Raw genomic sequence first — 22,067 nt, forward strand, 5'->3', positions numbered from 1 at the left:
ATACAGAAGGAAGAGCAGCGCTAGGGTGCACGCATGTAACTGAAGAAAGGAGTGTTATGTGCATTGTTTTTGTCTGAAAAATTACATCCCGGTGGCATCTGCTGTAATTCAGATTTGGGAGTGCAACACCAGTGTCTTACTGTGGCTGAAAAATATGAACACACCTGAAAGCTACTGGAGGTGGGCCAGTTCCACATCTGTGGATATAAACTAAGTAGAAAATTACCGATGCTCTTTTCTGTTGAAATCCTAAGCTTTAAGTTTTTAAGATGTTCAGCACATTAGCAAAGTCCTTCAAGTACAAAAGGGGGAACCTTACCATCTTTCTGAAGTATTTGAACTTAGGAAAACTTTACTTTTAGAGGCAGACTGTAGTATTAGACCATTAAAGTCTAATATTTGAGAGCGAGGCTGAGGATCTGATGGCTGTTAAGTGGCTAACAATGTCCTGCCTTTGCACAGCAACAGGGTTTTTTACAAGTTCAGAAAGATTCACTCCAAAATAGAACAGCTTTCCTGTCATTTCGAACACTTTTGCTTGTGATTTTGCAGATGACACAGTAGCTTGCACTGCATGAGCCCAGTGTTGGTTTGTTAGCTGAAGTTTGTACTTCGCATTGTGCAAGCATGCTGTAAAGACGCAGATACACCATAATCAAACTTTTGAATGCAAAAGAGCATCAAGGCAAAAGTTTGTGATACGGTATGTGCTTCAGAAGAAAGATACTAAGGGCTCTGTCCCCGTGAGCAAGCAGGCTGTTGGGCATGTGGAGAGGAGTGACAAAAACTGCCCAGCATCCCTTTTGCAAGGACCCCATGCCTCGGTGAATAAAGCAAAGTGCTCTGAAAAGCCATGTGGTACTAGAGTAGGATAAAAGCGGCAACCAAAAAGTTTTTGGAAGGGGCTCAGATCAGCAGGGAGTCCCAGGCTGGCGAAGGCTGTGGCTCACTGGCAGCCGGGCCTCGGCGCTTACCAAATAAAGATCCTTCTCCTAGAACTGGCGCTGCAACTGAAACACTGACACAGCTGGCAGCCCTGGGGAAAGTGAGGACAACACCGCATTTTCTCCAGCCCAGCAGCAGGGAAAGGGAAGAAGATGCTTGGAGTTGTCAGTGTCCAACTTAGCAGATGGATAGCAGTATCTGCTAAGCAGCAAATGCAGGAGGACTCTGGAGAATAAACACCCATTTCCAAATAACAATTGGCAACTGTCCCTCAGCTCCTGCACACATCCTGGGACATGCTGTTACACAGAACCTTGCAGTGCAGCTCTCGGTGGGGGGGTTTAAGACTGGCATATGAAAGTGTAGGATGGAGGACTCCCAGCAGATCCCTGCACAGTGTCCTGCATATTGCCTGCTTACAGAGGGACGGACAACTCACAGGTCTCAGCTCAGTGCCTTGACCCCTGGCTTGTGGAGAGGCTCTGTATTTCTCCTGGTGAATAACTTAGTTTTGTGTGGCTCAGTCTACCTTGTTGCTGCTCAGGTTACGAGTGTATAGCTTGTATAGGCATGGCATTCAAGTAACAAAAAATATCTTCTTATATGGGAGAAAAGCAGGAATGAGGCTGGCCAAGCAAGAAGCACAGTTAGACCTAGAGCACAATGGCAGGGATACAAGCAAGTCCTGAAGATGCCAAAGGTAAACAAAGAGACAGCTCAGAACATCCTGAAAGTTACTTTATAAAACAATAATAGCTCAAAGAATGTCCTTTCCTCCCTTTCAGAGTAATTTCAGCTAGAACATACAACCATAAAAGTGAGAGTTAATTCTGCTTTTGTATAAAGAAATATAGCTTCCCTGATAAGCCCCTGCACAATACCATGTTGCATGGAACAAAAACCATCAGCTGCACTGCAAAATAAGAAGAAAATAAAACTGTAAGGAATGAAGAGGAGAAAAATAGGAATAAAATAATTACCTAGTCTCATTATATCCAGAATGTATGGATCTTAGTTCCAGAACATGTATAAACTTTTACTGACAAGACTCTAGATTCTCCACATAAGCAAAATTTTGCTTTGTGTCTGGGAGGTAAGACTTCTGGCCAGAGTAATTCAGTGAAGCTTGATGGAGGGTCAGTGCAAATATGGAGAGCATCCTTTGGAGTGTGAATACTCTAACTTATATAAGCATGGAAGGATGTACATGCATATAGCCAAAAATCCAGCAAAAGCAAAATAAACTTCTGCATTGCATGTTCTTCTATGCCTCCGGAGTGGAACAGAGAACATGAACACAGTCATGAACTTACTCACTATTGGAAGGCATTCAGATATTGTGGGGATAGGTGTAGTACAGAAGCCAGAACGGAATGGAATAGTCCAAGTGGCCCAATTCTGAACTTATCAATAAAATTATATATATTAAAAAATATATGTACACGCACACACAAATATATAAATTTATCAAAAGAGAGGCAGAGACTGCTGAACAGTCTCTAAGAGCCATGTCTGCATTATCAGTCACAGTAACCTTCTAAGCTGTCTTTTGCCCCTTGCCAGCATTACTCAGCTGGAACTGAAACCATAGTGTTTCACATTCTTGTATACATGGATCGTCGCTGGATGAAATTCAGTGTAATGGATATCAAGGTATGAAAGATTAATAAATACAGTGGTACAGTTTTCCCCAGCTCTGGCTTTTTCATACCAAGACACAGCTGGGAAAAGAGTGCTGCAGCGCTCTCGTCCTTTCGCATGCTCAGGACATGGGCTGAAGTGGGGTGACAACACAAGCACAGCATTTTGTGATGGGTTAGAGCTGCGCTAAACTGCACCAGAGGCCCCTGCCCAGTGATGCTCCATCCACTGCTGTGTGTGACGATGAACAGGCAGTCTAACCCTTAACTTGTATATCAGGAAGATGTTTACTAGCCAAGGTATATATTAAACAGCATGTGTTCACTCCTATTAAGTAGCATAGAGCTCCTCCCATAGTATCGGCTACTTTTTTCTGTCCGCCTGAGAAATTGCAGCATTCCAGAACGTTATATGATGATACATAAAGAGCAAAGCTTAAACAAAAGGGATCTTTTCTGTTTTTCCATTTGAAACTCTAGTTTCAAGAACAAGTGTTAACCTGCATTCATGGCCAAATGACTTGTTGTTTTTCTTCTCCTTTATGCTTCATCTCTTTTCCTGGCCCTGGACCCCATGGGGCACCCAGGAAAAGCTGTCAGCTGCCAGTCAGTGGGAGAAGAGCCATCTGACGCTTGGCAGGTTTCAGCTGCACTGCCCTGACAAAGCTACTGTTGCCCTTTGGTCTATCAGATGGTTTCACTCCTGCTCTTTTGAGTTGCTTGTGCTCCCAAAAGAGTCTGGGTTTTACTGGTCAAGTATAAATAGATTTCTCTGTGAGCCACCCTTGCTGTGATTTGTCATTGCCAGTTAGTACCCAGGTAGAGGTCTTTCTCCTTTCCCTCCCCATTTCCTAGACTCATGCTGTTTTCTGGCACCTTTTGTTTCCTTTCTCAACAGCCTATGCCTGGCTGACAGAAATAGCCCAGTGCTGTGCAACAAATGCCAGACAGAACCAGAAAAGAATTCATCTCCTTGAGTTAGTTTCCCAATAGAAAATGAAGGCACCTGGGCTGCTGCAGATGCTTTGGCTGTATGAGCTGCTAATGCTCGGAGTGAGGAGTTCAGAGCAAAGTGGCACAAGAACAGCACCATGCTAAGTTCTGCTCCTCAGCATGAGGAAGCGCCTTCATCAATGGCATCTTTTTCCTTCTGTGGAGAAGATGTGGTTTAGGTCAATCCAAAGAAGAACATCAGGCTTAGGAACTGAAAAATATCATGTGTGCTATCACCAATGATCTTCTTAATACCGGTCAATATACTTAGTACCGCATTTTATGCAGCATTGCCACTTACAGTGTTGGCAGAAGAAACAGTGAAGTCAATTCATAACACTTGGCCCCATTTGTTGTCTGGAACTGTAAATAATGATCTGCTTTATAATACAAAACTGTGTGGAGCCAATCATTGCATCTGCATATGTACACACAGGGAAAGTCTAAAGAGAAAAAATACTGTAATTCTTATCCCCATGTTGGGGGGATCTGGGATGGCTCTCCTAATTGAAATTACTGTATCGTGGACTTTAGGCAGTTATTCTGGTAACTCAAAAGCTGAGGCAAGCCACTGGATATGATTTACAGCTGCAAATGGCATGTGATCTATCCCAGAGACAACATGTTCCAGTAGCCACTGAGACATATTTGTTCATCCACAGAACTGTGTGTAGGGGTCTGCTCTATCGTATCAGCCCTCAGTATCATCTGCCATGTCCTTTTGAGCTACTCCTTCCAAAAGAAAGCTTTTTCATAAATCTAGGAAATTTAAATTAATTGTGCACAAAGTCAACAGTTGTTCATCCATGTCTCCTTTACAGTGCAGCCCCGAGAGACGCCCTCTTCCAACCCCTGTAAAAGCAATTCTTTCCTGCCCAAGGAATTCTCTCTCTCCCCCTGGACAAGCCAGAGGAGCTGTAGGTTTTGCAGATGTCCAGTGATCAAATTACCTGATCAAATTACCATACTTAACTAACCAAACAGGGTGTATGAAGAGTAAAGTGCAAAGACCTGTGGCTGTTTAAGAGCCATATATCTGAGACATTGCTGTTAAGCTCCATCTTACATTTCTGCCTGAAGTTAACCAAAATGACTAGGCCCATTTAAATCAATTGGCGTAGTCACAGCAATAAAGGCACCCGTGTGAGAATATCTTTGCAGATTAAGGCACAGTTTTTACAGACATTAACGGCAAAACACTCCAAATGTTAGCTCTTAATAGCTGTGTTGCACTGTGAGAAATTATAGCTACCATACCTGCAAGAACCAGGGTATCTAAGAAAAAACAGATCCCAAGGCATGACTGAGTTACTTATAAATGCTAACTTCACATGAACGAGCACAACCACCACCACAAATCCCTACATACCACCAAACAATAAACGCCCACAACAAAAACACCAGCAGATTTTGCTACGGAGCACACCAAAGAAGCCTGCTTCTTAGCTTTGTCTGGACAAGGAATATGGTGAAAAACATCTCTAAGTGTTTCCTCCAAGGTCTCAGGTTCCCTGATTTCTGTTATTTTCCAGACATCCCCATCAGCCATGTTTATGAAAGTAGCACAAATGTATCCAGCACCAGCCTCCTCTAGATGGAAAAACCTCACCATTGACCCCACTTTTAATTTGTAAGACATCAACGCTGTTTTGTTTGTACTATTAATATGGCTCCCAGTCTCTTCTTCAGCCTGCTATGGGGCATGGAGTAGTCTTTAATGGTGAACAGGAGTTTGTCAATAAATATTTCATGAAACCAAACAAATGGATGGTATGCATGTTTAGAAGAAAATATCTTTGAAGAATTTTCCTAAATCCTGCTGTAGCAGTGTCCTCCCTGAGAAAGATCTTACTTGGGAATGACAGTGATCCATGGGACCCTGCAGAGGGTCCCAGGCTGGTTCCACCACCAACCTACTGCCCTCAGTGTAGTGGTAGGTGCCTTGTTTGCTCGGCTCAAATCTTTACCATCTTGGGTGCAGGGAAACAGTAATTACAAACTAACAGATATTTTACTGAAAGCAGTTAGAAACAAGAACAGTTAAACTACTAGCTGCTGAGAGCTTACCCCAGCTGTGTCTTCATGCTGTTATGCACAACAGGAACCACTTCTTTGTTCACACCACATGCTCATGAGAAGTCATGTTAATGCTTCTGAGTAAATAGCAGAAATTTCATTGAATGTTCCATAACGGACATTGTTTTGGGGTGTGGTTGGGTTTGTGTATTGTTTTAGAATGCACAGTGTTGAGAGGCCTACACTTGTGAGAAAATTAACTCTGAAGTGACTAGGTGCTCAGGAAGAAGGAAAGATGGAGTGGTGGAGGGTGAACCCTAGTCCCTATGACTAAGATAAATAGGATGGTCTTTCACGACAGCAAGGGTGGCTGATCCAGCTTGTGAGGGAGTGGGAGAAGAGGGAAAGAGTCACTGAGTCTGTCTCACCTTGGGGAAGCAGTTTGTTAGTCCCAAGTAGCTATACCACCATGCCCTTGCAAGCCTGGGAGGCACCAAGCAGAGTCTGGCTGGCTGCTTCAGACCCCCCGTAAGGAGCTCATCAGCTTAAGCTGGTTTTAACCTGAAGAAATGTGATACATTAAGGGCTGGTGTCTGGCTTGGCTTTGGTTTGGAGGCTCCTTGTGGCTCTTGGCTTTGAGGCTGGATGAGGACTAAACCATAAGCAGGGAATTTTGTGCTTCTGTTAATTCAAGAGGAGTATATGCTGCATGGTTACGGTATGTGCTGATGCTTCCAAGACAAACAGAGAAATGGTGCTATTGACTTGTAATACAAAGTATTTTATACGCCTGTTAGAGAAGCTCATTGATCTCAGAGCAGTGGCGGCTGGACTCTTTAACAATAACAATGAAAAATGTCATATATCTATTAGGCTTTCTCAAATTAGCTCCATGTCCTGTGTACCTGACTCCTTCTTTTACTGCTTAATGTGTAAGAAATCCTGTACTGTCAACACTGTTTGCTTGTACTAGCAAAGATGTTAGCAACTAAATAGACATTTATGGACTGCTTGTTCAACTGTACACTTTTACTTCAGACTAAGCCTGTTTGTGTAGTAACTTTTCTGATACTGTGCAAATGAACCGGAGAGAAATTGGAATGAGAAAAAATTGACAGTTTTGTTGTTTCAGTGTATTGTATTTGGGACCAATGTACCTGCTTGTGCACTTGCATGGAAATGCTGATAAGCCATGAGAATATGCTTTGATGGTGGGAAGTCTGTTTTTAATAAGTGGCTTGCATGACTGATCTGATGCTAAATAAACTAGTAAATCTAGAAGTCCTTACATCTATTTTTTGCTGACAGCTAATCCTCAGCGTAGGATAAGGAACAACAGCCATCATTATAGGGAGATGTAATGATGGGTGTTATCTGTTTACATAGCAGAGTCTTGAATGAATTCCAACTTGGCATAGCATTTCCCCTTCTCCTCTTCCCTCAAAACCTTAGCAGTTGGATAACACACTAAATCTGTTATTAGTGGTGGAGTACAGAACGAGAGGGCTGGAAAGACCTTTGTAAGGTTGTCCAAGCTCTCCCTGTGCTCTGGGGAGGGTTATGTGAGATAGACGCTTGTCTCACTCGTTCTTAAAGACCTACAGCAATGAAAACACTGCCACTTCCTTGTGCAATCTGCCAAGTCGTTTTGCTACTCTTATGACTGGAAAGTATTTTATAAAGTTCTGAGTCTTTTTGTTGCAGTTAACAGTTTGTCTATCATGGTGATCTGTTTTCTGCAACCATTTTCTGTGAATCCAAAGGTTATTAAAATGCTCCTTTGTTCAGCATCCTCCTCTCTCATCAGCACAAACCAAGTCCTTCCCCACAGGTCACATGCCCTAGGTCTTTCACTGCGCTTCTTGCTTGCATACAGATTTTCTGCCTGTAACTGACTACTCTCTGTCTTGAACTATGTAGCCAAAAGCTATGTAGCCCAAAGCTGCATGTGGTACCTGAGTGGAGGCCTTGGCAAGACTGAGGTGTTGGAAGGATTATTTTTTGTTTCTCTGGTCTGTTTCCATATCTGTCATTTAGCACCCTCAGTGGTGTTCCCTCCTGCTCAGTTTGCCATGGGTCGCAACTGCCATGGGTTTGCAGAACTGCTGCTTGGCCAATTGGCCACTGTCTTGTACTATAACAGCTTGCTATTCCTGCCACCTACAACTCCTTAGGCTTGCAAACTGCTTGAATGCAGAGTCTCTTCACACCCCTTTGTGGGAGATGATTTTTCAAAACCCCTGAGGGTTGTAAGAAATAAATGATGATAAGCTCTGCAAGACGTTCTGCGTGGTAGCAGTGCTCCAGAAGAAGTCTAATCTGGTGCTTCCATTGATGCTGCTGAATCTTTTCCCAAGCTGAGGCAAGGCATAGGTTCTTCCTACAGTTTCATGAAATCACCTTCTTCCCATCTCCATAACAGAGTGGAAAAGAGCAGTGGAAATTCAAAAGGAGAGAAGAGCGCATGTATAGGAGCTGAGTCTTATGGACTTTGAATTTCCCCTGGAACTCAAGATTTTTGTGCTTTGGACTGACCTCTTAAAAATAGCTCATCAAACAGCAGTGTGGAAGCTCATGTTAGAGCGTAACATTACACTGGTTTTATAGCGAGCGTGAGACAAACAAGAAAATGAGACATAAGAAAGAACTGACAAGTCTGTAACCTGACCGAACTACTCAGAGTGACTGTCCATAAGTTAGGATAGCTGGGGAGTTAAACAAACCATCCTGCCTCATAAGTAACAAAAATCTGCATTTCTGCTGATGCCTGGTGCAGTCTGCTTCTTTATAAAGCCCTGGGTTTTTGTAGTTCTGATGTTCTTCTGAGCAGTTAAAATACCTTTTTCCTTCAACACGTTGTATGTGTGCAGGTAACTTTTTGTCTAAAATATCCAAGGATGCAGATGGTTTGGGAAATGTTTCAATATTTTTACATGCATTGTGAATTCTCTCTAGTTTTATTTGACATTAAAAAAAAAAAAATGTATGAAGGGCCTCTTGCCTCTTCCTCACTTCCTTTTTTTTTCACCATCATACTTCCATTTCTTCAGACAAGAGGCACGTAGTGGGTAGAACATGTTGGTGAGCATCAGGTTTCCTCAATTTCTCTTCCACAAATGCTTAATTTCCATGGTATGGGCTAGGAGGCACACAGGCAGAACAGAAAGATGTTTTGCCCATGTAGAGCATATACAAAACTTGATTCTTGATCTTGCCTGCTGTTTTGCACCAGGAGGTGTTGGTTCCTTATGATCCCAGTAAAAAGGCAATCAGCCTCTGTAAAGTATCATTTGAAGTGCTATTTATTAGAGTTAACACAATAAAGAAAGAGAGGGTAGTACAGATACTTTTGCATCCCTTCAAATGCTGGGAACCCTGAGTTGTGAAGCATCAAACAGGCCTCTGGCACAGCATGCTGTGCAGATCCTGTCCGTGGAATGATTACCCCATTTTTTGTTATTCGAGCTATTTCAGGATTTTCTTAAAACAATTCATCATTTCATTCATCAAACTACTTATCATTTCTACTACCAAGCAGGAAGGATGTCCACACGAGAACTTCTTGCTGCGCTGCCAGACGCAGGGAAGGCCACACAGGTGGTGTAATCGCTGGGACTGCGTGGCAGCAGCCTGCAGGCTCCCCCGCTATCATTAGCTGGGTAACTTTATCCTGCAGCCAGGGACCAAGCACAGCGCAGCGCAGCCCTGGCCCACTGAGGTTAACCACTGTGTGTGTCACTAACTCCTCGATGTACAACGGTCTTCTGGTGAAGATCACTACACCTGTTGGTCTTGGGAAACTTTCAGCCTCTCAACTCTAATGGGCTGTGTTTCTGTACAGATGTTCATGTTTTAATTGTATCTTTTAAATTAGCTTGATTGGTTGATCGGGAGACCATGAAATTCAGCAGAGATGGCTGTGCACATAGGGCCTCCATGCTTAATCCTGTGTGCATAAGAGATGCTGGTTTGTAGGGACGTTCCTCATGCTCCAGTGAACAGGCATGCTGCAATTTCTTTCCTTCTTCCTCCAAATTGCAAGGAGCTCAAAATCCTGTTAGGCATATAGATGAGGAGGGGTCGTATGGCACCCAAATAACAAAGTACTCATGTTTGCAACTGCTCAGATGCACCCCCTTGAGCATTGCCCTGCATCACCAGTGAGCCTTGGAGCTTGAATTAGTAACACCAACACACTAGCCACCGTGCTGTGTGATTGGAACCCAAATTAAAGGCAGCACTCAGACTGATCCACAGAAAAAGTCAGGGAATCTTACTTAGGACAGTAATTTGCTCCCTAGGGTCATAACCTGCCTCAGAGCTGGGTCTGTGCTGGCAGGCAGGTCAGCAGTCCCAGGTAGACAGCTCAGGAAATACTTTCTATCAGGCATCCCAAGGCACAGCCAAACTGGTCCACTGAAGGCCTGAGCAAGGTCAGTTTCTGAATACACTTTGGGCAGTAACTGATCTTGTAATAGCTCCATCTATGTTGCCTGTATCAAAGAAATATTTTGAAGGATCATTAGGCAGTCATACTGGCTTGACTCACTGAATGAGAAATTTTAAAGAAAATCACTTTGGAAGAGATGGTTCTGGATAATGTGTTGGGATTTGGGGCACCTTAAAAGGCAGATGCCAAGTAAGGATATGTGACATCTCTTATTGTGTGGGTCAGCTGTGAAATGTGCACAGACATCTGCTGTCACGTGCTGTCATCATCTGTGCCTGTTTTCTCCCTGCTAGCAGCACAATCCCAAGGAAGGTTAACCCCGAAATAATCAGCCCCTACCTGTACTGTAAAACTGAGTCACCAGCACAGGTCAGTGGGGACTGGAAAAGGCAGAATGTATTGCAAAGTTTAAATTACGGTCTAGGACTTCAGGATATATTATCTCCTAGAGAACATTTAATCTTTAGCATAGATTTTACTATTAATCTCTCCCATCTTCATCTTGTGTCTCACCAAGAAATGGGTTTAAACATCACAATTTTTCTTAATAATTCTGATTAATGTCCTTAATAATTTTCTGAAGATCTGAAGTGGCCTCTGTACCTATTTCTACCCCACTTTGCAGAGGGTGACATGATACATGCCCTATGAGAGCATGCTGTATCTCAGAGGTCACAGTTCCTTAGAAAAGCAACAGAAGAGAGCTGCAGCTCCATGCTCTGAAGTCAAATGCTACAGAACCCTCCTGCCTTTATGCAGGCTTAGTAAGAGAAACAAGGAAAGGTTCTACATAAGATACAGGCATTTTCTTCCTTGGTTTCTGTAGGTGCTAATTAAATACATGTCAAAATACTTTACATGCTTTATAACCCTAAAGTATATCTATACGCCTTTTGCAAGGTGCTACATGCTCATGTGGTTTGGATTAACTTAATTTTGATGGTTAATAAACCATTTCTTAAACATGCTAAAAGGTAAGTAATACTAAGATAAAACTAATAAAGTTATTCCACAGCAATCATGGGGTAATTGTAAAAAGAATATATATTTTTAGAATTTAAGCTTTGAGAAAATCCTATTTGTACTGTTTTCAAGAGATTCCAATTTAGCAGAAATCTGAGTTGCGCATCTTCCTAGGCCTAAATCAAGCTTCTAAGTAAAGATAGGCTTTTCGGCTTTTAAATTTAAGGAGATGCATTGATAGCATTAGAGATCACCATGCAGCTGAAGATTAACCTCGTCATCAGACATAACTCCCAAAAAAATAAATGAACGCTATGTCTGCCTGCACAAGTATTGAAAAAGCTACACCGTGAGTCTGTTGGAATCCACATTTTAATTTATTCTGTAATTGCGTACAAAATATAAATACAATTATCTTAAGTGATGAACACAGTCAGTTAAAACCACTGTTAAGATAGACTGACCTTGACTTTCTGAACATAGGCACAAGTTGACTGGTTTCAATAGAACTATGGCTACTTTTACAGCAATGAACCTCCTAGGTTGAATCACAGCTCACACCATCAAAATAGTTCTGGTTATTTGCAATTACTGGAGGAATTATACATTCTTTTCACATCTTACAAATTCATCATGTTTCACGTTTATAAATTCATCAAATTTGAGATCAGGGTTAGTGCTGTTCCCAAAGTATCTACCTGAAGTACTGGTCCACCTCTCAGCAGGCTGTGGTAGAGTACCCTGGACTGCCCCCAAATTGAACTTAGCCCAATCTCTATCTTCTGCATATGTAAAATAAGGAGCACAACTACAGGCAAGGTCAATGCTAGAGGTTTTAGATGAAGAACAGAAGCCAAACATGAAAATTTTCTTATATTTAGCCACCTTCCCCATCCACACACAGAGCACGTAGTTAAAGTGCCAAAGATTAGACTGTCATATTGCCTAAAGCCCTGAAAAAGGAAGTTTTTTAAAAAAATACTAGTCATATAAAAATAATTTTGATGTGTCTATTTATACACCATTTCCCTAGCAAAAACTGGTCTCTGATATTCTTGGCCACCTCATTCAGAAGTCACTTTCAGAAAACTGTATTCCAGCTTAACTGAAACACTCTTAAACTCAAGTACTGGCAAACCTCACAAACTTGCAGAAATTCAGGTGCTGTGAGGATGACAGAAATCTATACTAGGTAATTTACTTTGTCTCCCACAACCTTATAACACGCAAAACATGGACTCCTGCACTTCTCCTTTCAACTGCTTTCCTGTTAGTACTGTCTTCTTGGCTTCATCTAGATTGTCCACTAACTTAGGAGGAAAACAATGCCATAGTGGGAAAAGAGGTTCTTGATTTTGTGGCTTTCTTCGTTCTTAATGTAGTCTGGTTAAAGAACAGCTCTGCTTCAAGATCTAACATTCCTCTCAATCCTTAGCTATATAAAAAGAAAATAAGTTTTGGTTTCAAATAAATACAACACATTAGGAAACTGCACATCTTTCTTCTAGTTCTGTATTACTCTATAGCTGAACTGTTTGGAATAGTGACTGTAGGGGTATTGGCTATGCATTGCTTCAGCAGCATAATCAGCATACGTTGTCAACAATTGCACTCCTAAATAAGAAACATTTTTAGAAGTGTGAGATTCCCCAAAATAAATCCTTAAAATTTGTTAGCACCTTCTGTGATTCCTCCTCACCTGAAAACTATGCTCTTTTATTGATTAAAAAAAAAAAAAATCTGCTTCCGTTCTCTGTCTCTGGTAGTCTCTGTTATTCACTTGAATGTCCAGACTCATTAGCAATAGACTACAACTGTTAAAACACACAAAAACGGTTTAAACAGTGTTTAAGGAATAAATTACTATAATGCAAAATAGAAGACCTACTTTGCTTTCAGAAACTTTTTTCTCATTCACAATATCTTTCCATCTCTAGGCCTGCTACTGAAAACAACTCTGTTGATAAAAAGGAAGCCTACATGGAGAAATTTCTATAAAAAACATCATCATACTTAAAATACACTAGGAATTTTCTTCCATTTAAACACAAGTCCCCTTTCTTCAACTGCTCTGTGCTTCACCAGCCTATCTTCACTGAAAGCATAAAAACCCATTTCACTCAACACTAAATAAGGATAGATACTCTAGGGGTGTCAGAGCCCTTATAATGGGTGTTTGGAACAGGGACCTCTTAATCTTTTCTGCAGTGCCTAGTGTTGTACAAACATCATCCTGTAAGTGTCTTGTGCTCCTTTTGATCCATTTCTCTGGCACTGAAGTGCCTCTGTGTAGATTTAAACTGGGCTTTTTACAGAGCAATGGAATATTTTTCTCTATATGCATCTGTATCACAACCCCTCAATTAGTCAGTCCCAGCAGTTTTAAAAAAAGAAGACATGAATATGCAGATTCACTATGCACGTAGTCTTTATAACTGTGAATAATAAAGAGGGTACACTTCACACAGCTTCCTCTATAATCATCTCAGCATTCATCCCACAGAGCAGTATTGCCAGGGCTTTCATACTTGCCCCTGTACCAATACTAGAAAGGAGTGGACCCTAGCATTTAGGAAAAAGTGGGTCTGCTGAGACTGATTCCTTAGTGTCCTTGGTGGTGCAAGATCACCTTGTGAACTTCCAGCACTGTGGGGGAAACAAGGAAGATAGAAAAGATGGGAAGAGTAACCAAGGATTTTAAAGGGAACTGCAGAATACGCAAAACTGAACAGGCATTTTCTGCCTACGAAGACACCAAAGGCTGTTTGATGTCATTGTTTTTAAGTGTCTTAAACAGTACTAAATGCCTTAATACATGAGGCACATTGGGAGAGCCCTCACTATATTTGATGTCATGTTTTTTCTACCTCTCCACTTGAGCAATGAGAAAGAAAAGTCCTCACCGTTCAGAGTTCAGATACAGTGGCCAGTGTCCAAAGAGCCAATATTGCAGGGGAACAATTTTCATCTGAATTTTTTTCCTAAAAGTCCATTATCAGTCTTTGGGTTGTATGCATAGAACTGGCCCCAAAATATTAGGGCTCCAAGGTACTTTCCCTAATTATGCAGCTAAACTATGCAGCTAAACTTGCCTCTGCTAGCATGGTAAAGCATAGGGATAATTACAATATTACAAAAACACCTGAGCAAATGATGCATGCCAACATTAAAAGCTTAATGTCAGGTTTTAAACTGAATTCAGGTTCCTAGCAGCACAGACAGTAATCTTTTGAAAGCCCCTGCTATGTACCTGTCAGCATCACTGGGTGGCTAAATATCCTTAAAAATCTGACCCTCCATCCTCCAGCAGATCGGAGCAACTCTGCAGCTTGAGCTTTGTCCTTCAGTTGCTCATGTTTTAAGATGCTCATTTAAGATTTCATTTATTGCAAAGATCAACCTACGGGTATTACCACAGAACACTCCAGTGTGCTGTACCAGCATGGTGGCAGTCTGTGCTGTTGTGGCTTCACCAATGCCTATACCTGAAGCAAGTTAGTGGTCCTTTCTGTTGCTTTAGTAATTCTAGGTTTTTCAGTTAAGGAAGACACAGAAAACTCCCCCACACAATTACATGCAAATTAAGTAAAAAATTCTTTAGAAGTGCAGAGTATCACAGAAGATCCATTGGAAGTTTGCTATTTTGACAACTGTGTGATTAAAAGCCCACTAAAAACTATGGAAAGACACTTGATTACTTAAATGAGCTTTGGATCAGCTGTAAGGGCATTTCTTTATCTATGCACTGAAACTGTTATATATAACAGTTAATTAAGTTACAGTTACAACATCAAAGAAATGCCAATAATGAATACTTATTTTTGCTAACAAGAGCTAATAGCTTTCTTGTGAATAGTATAATTTAACAACTTAGCTATGTAATATCCCTATGAGAAATCAAGGCAAATTTTTTAAAACAAATTACAGATGCACCTGTACAAACTACATAAATCAAAAATTTTAAGTAAATATAAAAATATATATATTACAAAATTACATCTTCATTGAGATGCTGCCTGTACAGCGACCTGCACCCACAAAATCCCAAGCACTCCACTCTCAATACTGTTGGTGAGAGCTGAGTTCATGCTGCATTTTTCAAGCCCACACACACCCCTTGTGTTTTCTACCTAGGAAGCCAGAGGTTTATAGATTCAGACTATTCCTCACACAGCTGCAGAGTGCTGAGCAGGAAACAGAATCTCACGCTGTGAATTAGGAATGTATGCTAAATATCACATCAAAAAGTACTTGGTAAAGTTGTTTGGATCCCTTTACATAAAGGTTCAGGTATCATTCAGGAACAATGTTACTCACCTCTTAACTCAGTAGCTAACCTATGCTAAGCTAAACAGTATAATTTGATTGCAAGAAACGCATGGGCTTTTAAGTCACTGTCTATGTTTTCAGTGCCTTTTTGAGGTCAGAGTAGAAATTGGCCAGGGTACTAGACATGGCAGTGTCTACTGCAGACTGTGGTAGCATCCCTCGCAGTTCAGTCTGAATATAGCCTGTCAAAAGGCTGTGGCTTGGATAGTCCTTGAGAGGGACGCAGAACCAACCACAAGGGTGATTGAATCCACGGACAAAGTTAGGTCTCACCTCTCCATAGTCTAGGCTTATACCTATCAAGGAAAACAAAAAAAAAAAAAAGGGAAATTAATTTGAGACAGATAAAAAATAAAGGTACAGTATATCTAAAATGTACATGTTTCTGCCTGGGGAATTTAGCAGAAGTGACAGACACACTTCAAGTTTCTGGGTACTTTCAGGCATGAAAGTTGTCTGCTCTTCATCCAAACTCCATAACAGACAACCAGAACCTGATAAGTAGAAATTATGACATTAAAAAGACATTCCTCCTATTTACTACCAAGTTGTTACTCCACCCAGTTTGCTCTAAGAGCTGAGTCAGAACACTCAACTTGTCTTTACCACTCCTGTCCCACAGTTGGTATAAATGAAACTTGGCACACTGGCATGACTCATGGGTAAACCAGTAACTTGTATACTTCTTTAAATCTGTAAAATGTTAAAATACCTTTGAAATACTTGTTGGAGACCATCTTACACCATTTTGAATGCTTACTGCAGAACTAAACTTAGTTTGAATCAAATCTTAAGCCAAGCAGCTGTTGCAAAATAAGAATTAAGCAGAGGTTAACTGGTGCCTTACCACATGTTAGTAGCCCATCTTCATAGCTTGTAGTGTAAGAGAAATCAACAAACTCCCTTGGTGCTATGATGTTCCAGAGCTGGCCAGCAGTGGTGTAGCGCATAACACAGCAGTTCTTGTTGAGTGACAGAATGAGGAGGGTAAAAAACAAAAATATCTTAGTATAATGAATACAGGGAAATTTAGGCTGGTAGGCAGCTAGCCTTTTCCACAAAGGTCACAGCCTCTGTCAGCTACACTGTGCAAATAACTTCAGTGAGGTCTGGATGGCTGTGTTGTTTTCAATCTAAATGCTGGAAGTTTGTAAGGACTTGCAGTCTGCAACTACAACTGCAGGAGCTGAGAATATCTGGCACCTTTAAACCATACTGACTTAAACTACAGAACTCTGTCATGCCTGGGAACTGAAAGCCATGTGGCTTTTATGTGGCTTAACCACTACTTAGCAAGTCTGAAAGGACCATGAATAAATTGCAAGAGGCCTCTCTCAGGACTAAGATGCTCTGTCATGTACTTTTAATCCACCAAGAGAATAATAAAATGGAATGCAAACAAGTCTTCAAAAAAGGCTTTATTTTAAGACAATAGAGTTTGCATAAATTTTAGGGAATAATTAGCAAAAATACCTTGCCATAAGAATTTTCCTTAACAGCCAGAGGAAAAGACAATCCATGTTTAAGCCAGATGTCCACAGGGTTTTGAAGTCATACTGAATGTCCCCAGTAACCAAAGGAAGGCTACCAGCTCTTCTGTAATCAACTTCAAAGCCACCTTTCCTTAGCAAGTCCTGCTCCTCAGTATGAACTATTTTGGCTGCCAGCACAAAGCCCTGACATACAGTGAAGTCGGTCTTTTAGGAGGAGGGAGAGGTTGAAGCTTCTGTATGTGTGGATAATTAATACCCACAATTTTATTCATTGTGGAATGGAAGAAAACAAGCTGTATGAACAGGCTTTGGCATACAAAATATTACACTGTAACTCTCTATATGTGAATTTTATCAGAGGCTACCAGAGCTCCTAGGTCCAAGAGAATTGTGAACAACCAAGTTTTACTCCTTTATTTTTAGCATTGATGGAAAGCTGAACTTCAAGCTTCAGAACAGGACTGCGCAGCCAGAAAGTCTCATCTGAGGCCACTCACAACATGTATGCACAATATCCCATGTGCATGCAGAAAACAGGCAGAAAAATGTTCATATTTGTTGGAACAACTGCTCTGCTGTACTGTTAAATTCATGTATGCACTATACACATTTCCCTTAAGAATCTAAACAAGTCTTCACCTCTTCAAATGTTTCCATGATGTCCATTGTAGTCATTAAGCTGTCCCAGTCTAGCCTATAAGGTCCAGGTCGAATATGATCCACTATTCTGTTAGTAACATCTTCCACCACTCCTTGAGCTTTGTAGCTAGAGAAACATTATGTTTACATTTAAAGGTGAGAAATTCTTTATAAATATTCCTTTAATTTGCAACAGCACACTTACTGTAATACCTTGGTACCTGGAGTTATGGTCAGTGAACAATTGTATCAGAAAGACAGTACAGAAAAAGACCTATGGGTGCATCTATTCTCCTCTGCAGTAAATGTTATTCTGAGAAGCTTTGTCCTTATGCTGCAATCAGTATTTTGTAAGTGGCAAACTCTTCCCTCAGATAAAAATCATCATGTTTATTTCTCTAACAACTTGGTATTTTGCTGCTCTTGCTGGGGGAGCAAGGGAGTCCACCAGGGACAAGTAAAGCTAAATGCAAAAAGAAAGGAGAGCAGGGGTACAATGGGAAAAACATTTTTCATAAAATAGAAGTAACAGTAGTAGGACCAAGCTAATGAGAAACTTTGTTATGCTTTGGTGGCGTATTAGAGTACCAAACAAAATAATTTGGTATAAGACATTACAGAACATTCATTTGTTATCAGATATTTTTAGTAGACACCAGAGATTTTGTTTACTTGAGTTACCTGGCCTCTGGCTCCTGAAGGGGAAGAATCCATCAGAACCATTATTTTCAAAATAATTCTTATTCATTAAGCTGTTCTTATTAATAGTAGATAACTAGTCAAGCAACACATTCATCTATTCACTTGCACAGTTCACCCATATTCACTCACAGTTACCTGGTATCTCAGCTGTATACTCAGAACTGGAGGATGACATGAACATGCCAGTGGCTTCTAGGTAGGTGTTTGGAAAGTTTTTCCAAGTGTCTTTTATTACACCAGGTGTATACACAACCCTGCAGTCTTCATCTGCACATAGCAGCCACTGCCCTCTTGGCAGTGGTTCAAGTTACGCCTGTTGTTGATGCCAGTGTGCCCGTGGCCCTGTAGAGTCAGCAGACTCTTGGTGTCTGGGGTCATCAGCTTTTGCAGATTTAACAGGATTTAAATTCCACAGAGTGTATCAGTCTTTGAGATACTTGCAAACACTACCTTTTCATGTGACTTTTCCTTTCTTTAGAGTGCTGTTTTTTAGTAACTATTTCTCTACCTAAACCTACAGATACCGATAGAACCCAGTGACAGAAACTAACACAGGAAGGGCCTTTACGTCACACATCTTTCCCGCAACTACATGCTTGATATTTTACTCTATTGTAGTTGCATACTCACTGTGAAAGTCCAAGCACTGACCCTTCAGACCTACTGAACCTGGACTTAATTCTATGGTTTGCAGACCATCCTTCTAAAAGGTCTGGGCCTATGCTGTTGCCCACTTCAGCCAATGGGAGTTTTGTGGTGTGCTCCACAGTTTTCATTGTTCATTGTTCTAGACACCATCCAACGCTAAAGCATCAAAGTACGATACTAAAAAGATATGGTACAGGCACCCTAGATGATCCACTTAGCTTCTCCTGTGGAGAATCTGTGTAGTTGAAGGCTGTAGAATCCACAGCCTTCATTTCTAAATTCTACAAAACACATTTGTGGAAACTTAAAAATGTATCTTCTCTGCAGGCAAACTTACAGGTATCCACTGAATTCCTCTGATGGTTTACGCCACACAGTTGCATCTTTCTGAAAGAAAACGGAAGATATGATGTTAACTGTCACTTGCGTACAATTCTAAGATATCCAGAAAGTGCCTTAATTTTTCTGAAGGAAAGCAAAAGACTTTACCATTAGCTCTGGTTCACCCCAAAGTGCTCAATGACCTGGGCACTTTTGTACACTTTTCTTGAGAAGATAAGCAGATGTTTCAGACGTCTTTTTCTCATAATCTTCCATTCTTTCCAAAAATCAGTCAATTGCCTTTCTCAGTGTCAAATGCTAGAAGTCTGCATAGAAATAGGGCTTGGCAGGCCAAGCCAGTTTACTAGGAAAACACACAGAATAATGGAACTGCGTTACTAGGCAAAGCCTTTCAATTAAAAGGCAACTGGAAACCCATTATCTGGACACTATTTAGACAGGAAGACAATACAAATTCTGCTTGCACTCCTGTAACACATGACCAAGCAGATGTGTGCAGGAGGTGCTGACACTGGCAGACAAGAAAGCTTGAGTTATTCTTCTCTCCTAGATGCTTGACTAGAAGTGTCTTGCAAGCAGTAGTCTATTTATTGTAAAGTTAGACAGAGAAAATAAATAAAACAGTATCTTCTGATTTTTATCTAACGATAAAATGGAACCTCTGTACAAAATCTCTGAATTTCGGTGTTAAAGAGAGTACCATATGGCACCTTTTTATTTGGAATCATGATTATGTAAGCACAAAGGACCAAATATCCTAAAGAACAGTAGCATAAGTACTGCATCCAGAACTGTTGAGGATATTTATGGGCAAAACACATCTCCCTGTCAGGTAGCTAAAGCTCTGAGTTTCTTTTTCACGGCACAGTACAAAACACAAGGAAGGAAGGAAGGAAGGAAGGAAGGAAGGAAGGAAGGAAGTCCAACTGGAAATTTTACAGGGGTAAAATCTGGGGAGTAACGTGATATGAAACAGTGAGATTCATGTAACTTCCTAAAGGAAAATAATGGTATAGGTATAAGACTCGGCATTTAGCAGAGCAGAGGTGGTGTAGGTGTTTTGTAAGCATGAAAGGCTTGGATGTTCTGTTCCTCCCTTTCAAGACAGTTAATTTTTTAATTCTGCAAATAATCAAGTTACTTTTGGAACACCCGACCCTCTCTTATCAATGTCTGCTCACGCATTAGAGAACTGCATTGTCTGTCATGGAAGGAAACTTCTGATAATGTGGGGACTCTGAAGGCAATGGAAACATGAAGCAATACAAGAGAAAGAATTGAGAATGATCTCACTTTTTAAAAGGAAGACTTTTGGAAGGCGAAGCATGGTGGGTTCAAGCACTATAGACAAAAGAGACTCCAGACTCCAGCCGGCAGAGCCTACCCGCAGGCTGTGGTTTGTTTGTTAGAAAGTACAAGTGAGCATCTTGCAACACTGCTAGTGCTAACAGCATTTCCAATTTTGCTTTAAGAAAAGCCTATAGTTTTACACAGGTAGGATTCTTCTGTGAGATACTTCCCTGAAAATGGGTAGAAGGAATGATAGAGTATGTCTGCAGACAGGAAAACCACATTCTGTCATCTAAAGCTGTCCTACCCCAGAAGGGTGGTTTCACAGGGCCTCTCATCTGAAAGTCCCGCAAGAATTTGCCAAATGTTTCACACTCGTTACAGCTCTTTCTCCCAACTCCCCCGCCAAGTGACCTACAGCTTCCTTGAGAGAACAAATCCGGCCGCACGTGTGAAGCCGCCCAGGCCACTCACAGTTTGCTTCGCAACCCGCCATTCGCTGTCTCCGATGTTGTGGTACTGAATCAGAGTGTTCCGCAGTTTCCTAGCCAGGGGTGCTGAATTTGGCAGGAGATCCATTTGGTTTCCTCCTGCGTACAGACACCTGTCACATCAGGACAAGACGCCACGTTAAGGACGTCGACAGCCGCGCGACTCATTTAAATCCATGCACTCTGAACACAGAAAGCAGGAACTACCACCCACCCGCCCGCTTGGTGCGGGTGACCGGAGGCAGCTGTCAGGACCCCTCGGCGCGGGGGGCGGGGGGGGAGGGGCGCAGGCCGCGAGCCAACGGCCGCCCCCGCCGCGCCAGGCCACGCCCGGAGCTCCGCGGCCGTCAGGCGCGCATGACGGGCGCAAGCCCCCCGATGCCGCTGCCGCTGCCGCTGCCGCTCCCAGCCCCGGCCCTGGCCCTGGCCCTGGCCCCGGCCCCGGCCCCGGCCCCGGCGCCCCGCGCTCACCTGCGTCCGCGGCCCTCCTCGCCCTGCGCTCCTCCGCCTCCCCCGCTGGCCGCACTGCCGGCCGGCCCGGCAGCCCAACGGCCGATGGCGGCAGCCAATGAGAGAGTAGCCGGCTTCCCGGCACAGCCAATGGCGGCGCGATCCGCCGAGGGCGGGGGTGGGGGCTTCTCCTCGCATCAGGCGAACTCTCGACATGTCACCGGCGTGTCGTCACGAGCCGGAGGAAGGAGGCGCCCTCCCGTTCGCTGCTGCGGGGGAAGGCGTGCGCCCCGATTGGGTGGAGGGAGTGGAGTGATGGGAGGGGCGGGGCTACACCCGGCGGGGCAGCCCCCGCCAGCTCGGGGGTTGCTGGAGGCGCCCCTGGCGCGCCGCGGCGGCTGCTGCCCGGGCCCGCCTCGCCTGGCCTGGCCCGGCCTCCCCTCGGCGGGGCGGCGGGGAGCCCTGCGGCCGGGGCAGCGGGACGGGCCTGGGGGGCGCCCAGCTGCTGTCCTGGTAACAGTGGGCTGGCCCCGACCGACTGCGGTGACAGCACGTTACCACAGCGTCGCAGTGTCTGCTTGGGAGCAGGCCGAACCTCAGTCGCCGGGCTGGGTCTGCTCCAGGGCTCGTCTTCTTCTGTTACCGCCGCTTTGTAAAGGCTTTTTTCTGTGGCTTT

At 42.7% G+C, this 22,067-nt stretch overlaps 1 protein-coding gene across 2 annotated transcripts; it reads right to left on the reverse strand.

Annotated features, from left to right (window-relative positions):
• Positions 1 to 11,377: 11,377 nt before the first annotated feature.
• STARD4 (StAR related lipid transfer domain containing 4) lies at positions 11,378 to 21,543 on the reverse strand. Of its 2 annotated transcripts, XM_072860291.1 has the most exons (6): positions 21,413 to 21,543; positions 20,925 to 21,054; positions 19,156 to 19,205; positions 17,469 to 17,595; positions 16,184 to 16,298; positions 11,378 to 15,632 (listed from the first exon to the last, which is right to left on the reverse strand). In XM_072860291.1, exons 2-6 carry the CDS (start codon positions 21,027 to 21,029, stop codon positions 15,406 to 15,408), a joined length of 624 nt encoding a protein of 207 aa, XP_072716392.1. In that variant the 5' UTR covers positions 21,030 to 21,054; positions 21,413 to 21,543; the 3' UTR covers positions 11,378 to 15,405. The 2 variants fall into 2 exon arrangements, with proteins under 2 accessions (XP_072716392.1, XP_072716393.1); XM_072860292.1 differs by lacking the exons at positions 20,925 to 21,054; positions 21,413 to 21,543 and adding an exon at positions 19,308 to 19,479.
• Between the last annotated feature and the right edge of the window lie 524 nt (positions 21,544 to 22,067).

Source organism: Ciconia boyciana, chromosome 4, assembly GCF_034638445.1.
Source record: "Ciconia boyciana chromosome 4, ASM3463844v1, whole genome shotgun sequence".
NCBI lineage: Eukaryota > Metazoa > Chordata > Aves > Ciconiiformes > Ciconiidae > Ciconia > Ciconia boyciana.

Excerpts from the sequence above, each read along its gene's own strand:
- STARD4 (XM_072860291.1), bottom strand. The coding sequence starts at position 21,029 with ATGGATCTCCTGCCAAATTCAGCACCCCTGGCTAGGAAACTGCGGAAC. Across the intron at positions 16,299-17,468 it reads TCATGGAAACATTTGAAGAG|AACTGCTGTGTTATGCGCTA; the intron begins GTGAAGACTTGT and ends TCACTCAACAAG. Across the intron at positions 15,633-16,183 it reads AGATGGGCTACTAACATGTG|GTATAAGCCTAGACTATGGA; the intron begins GTAAGGCACCAG and ends TTTCCTTGATAG.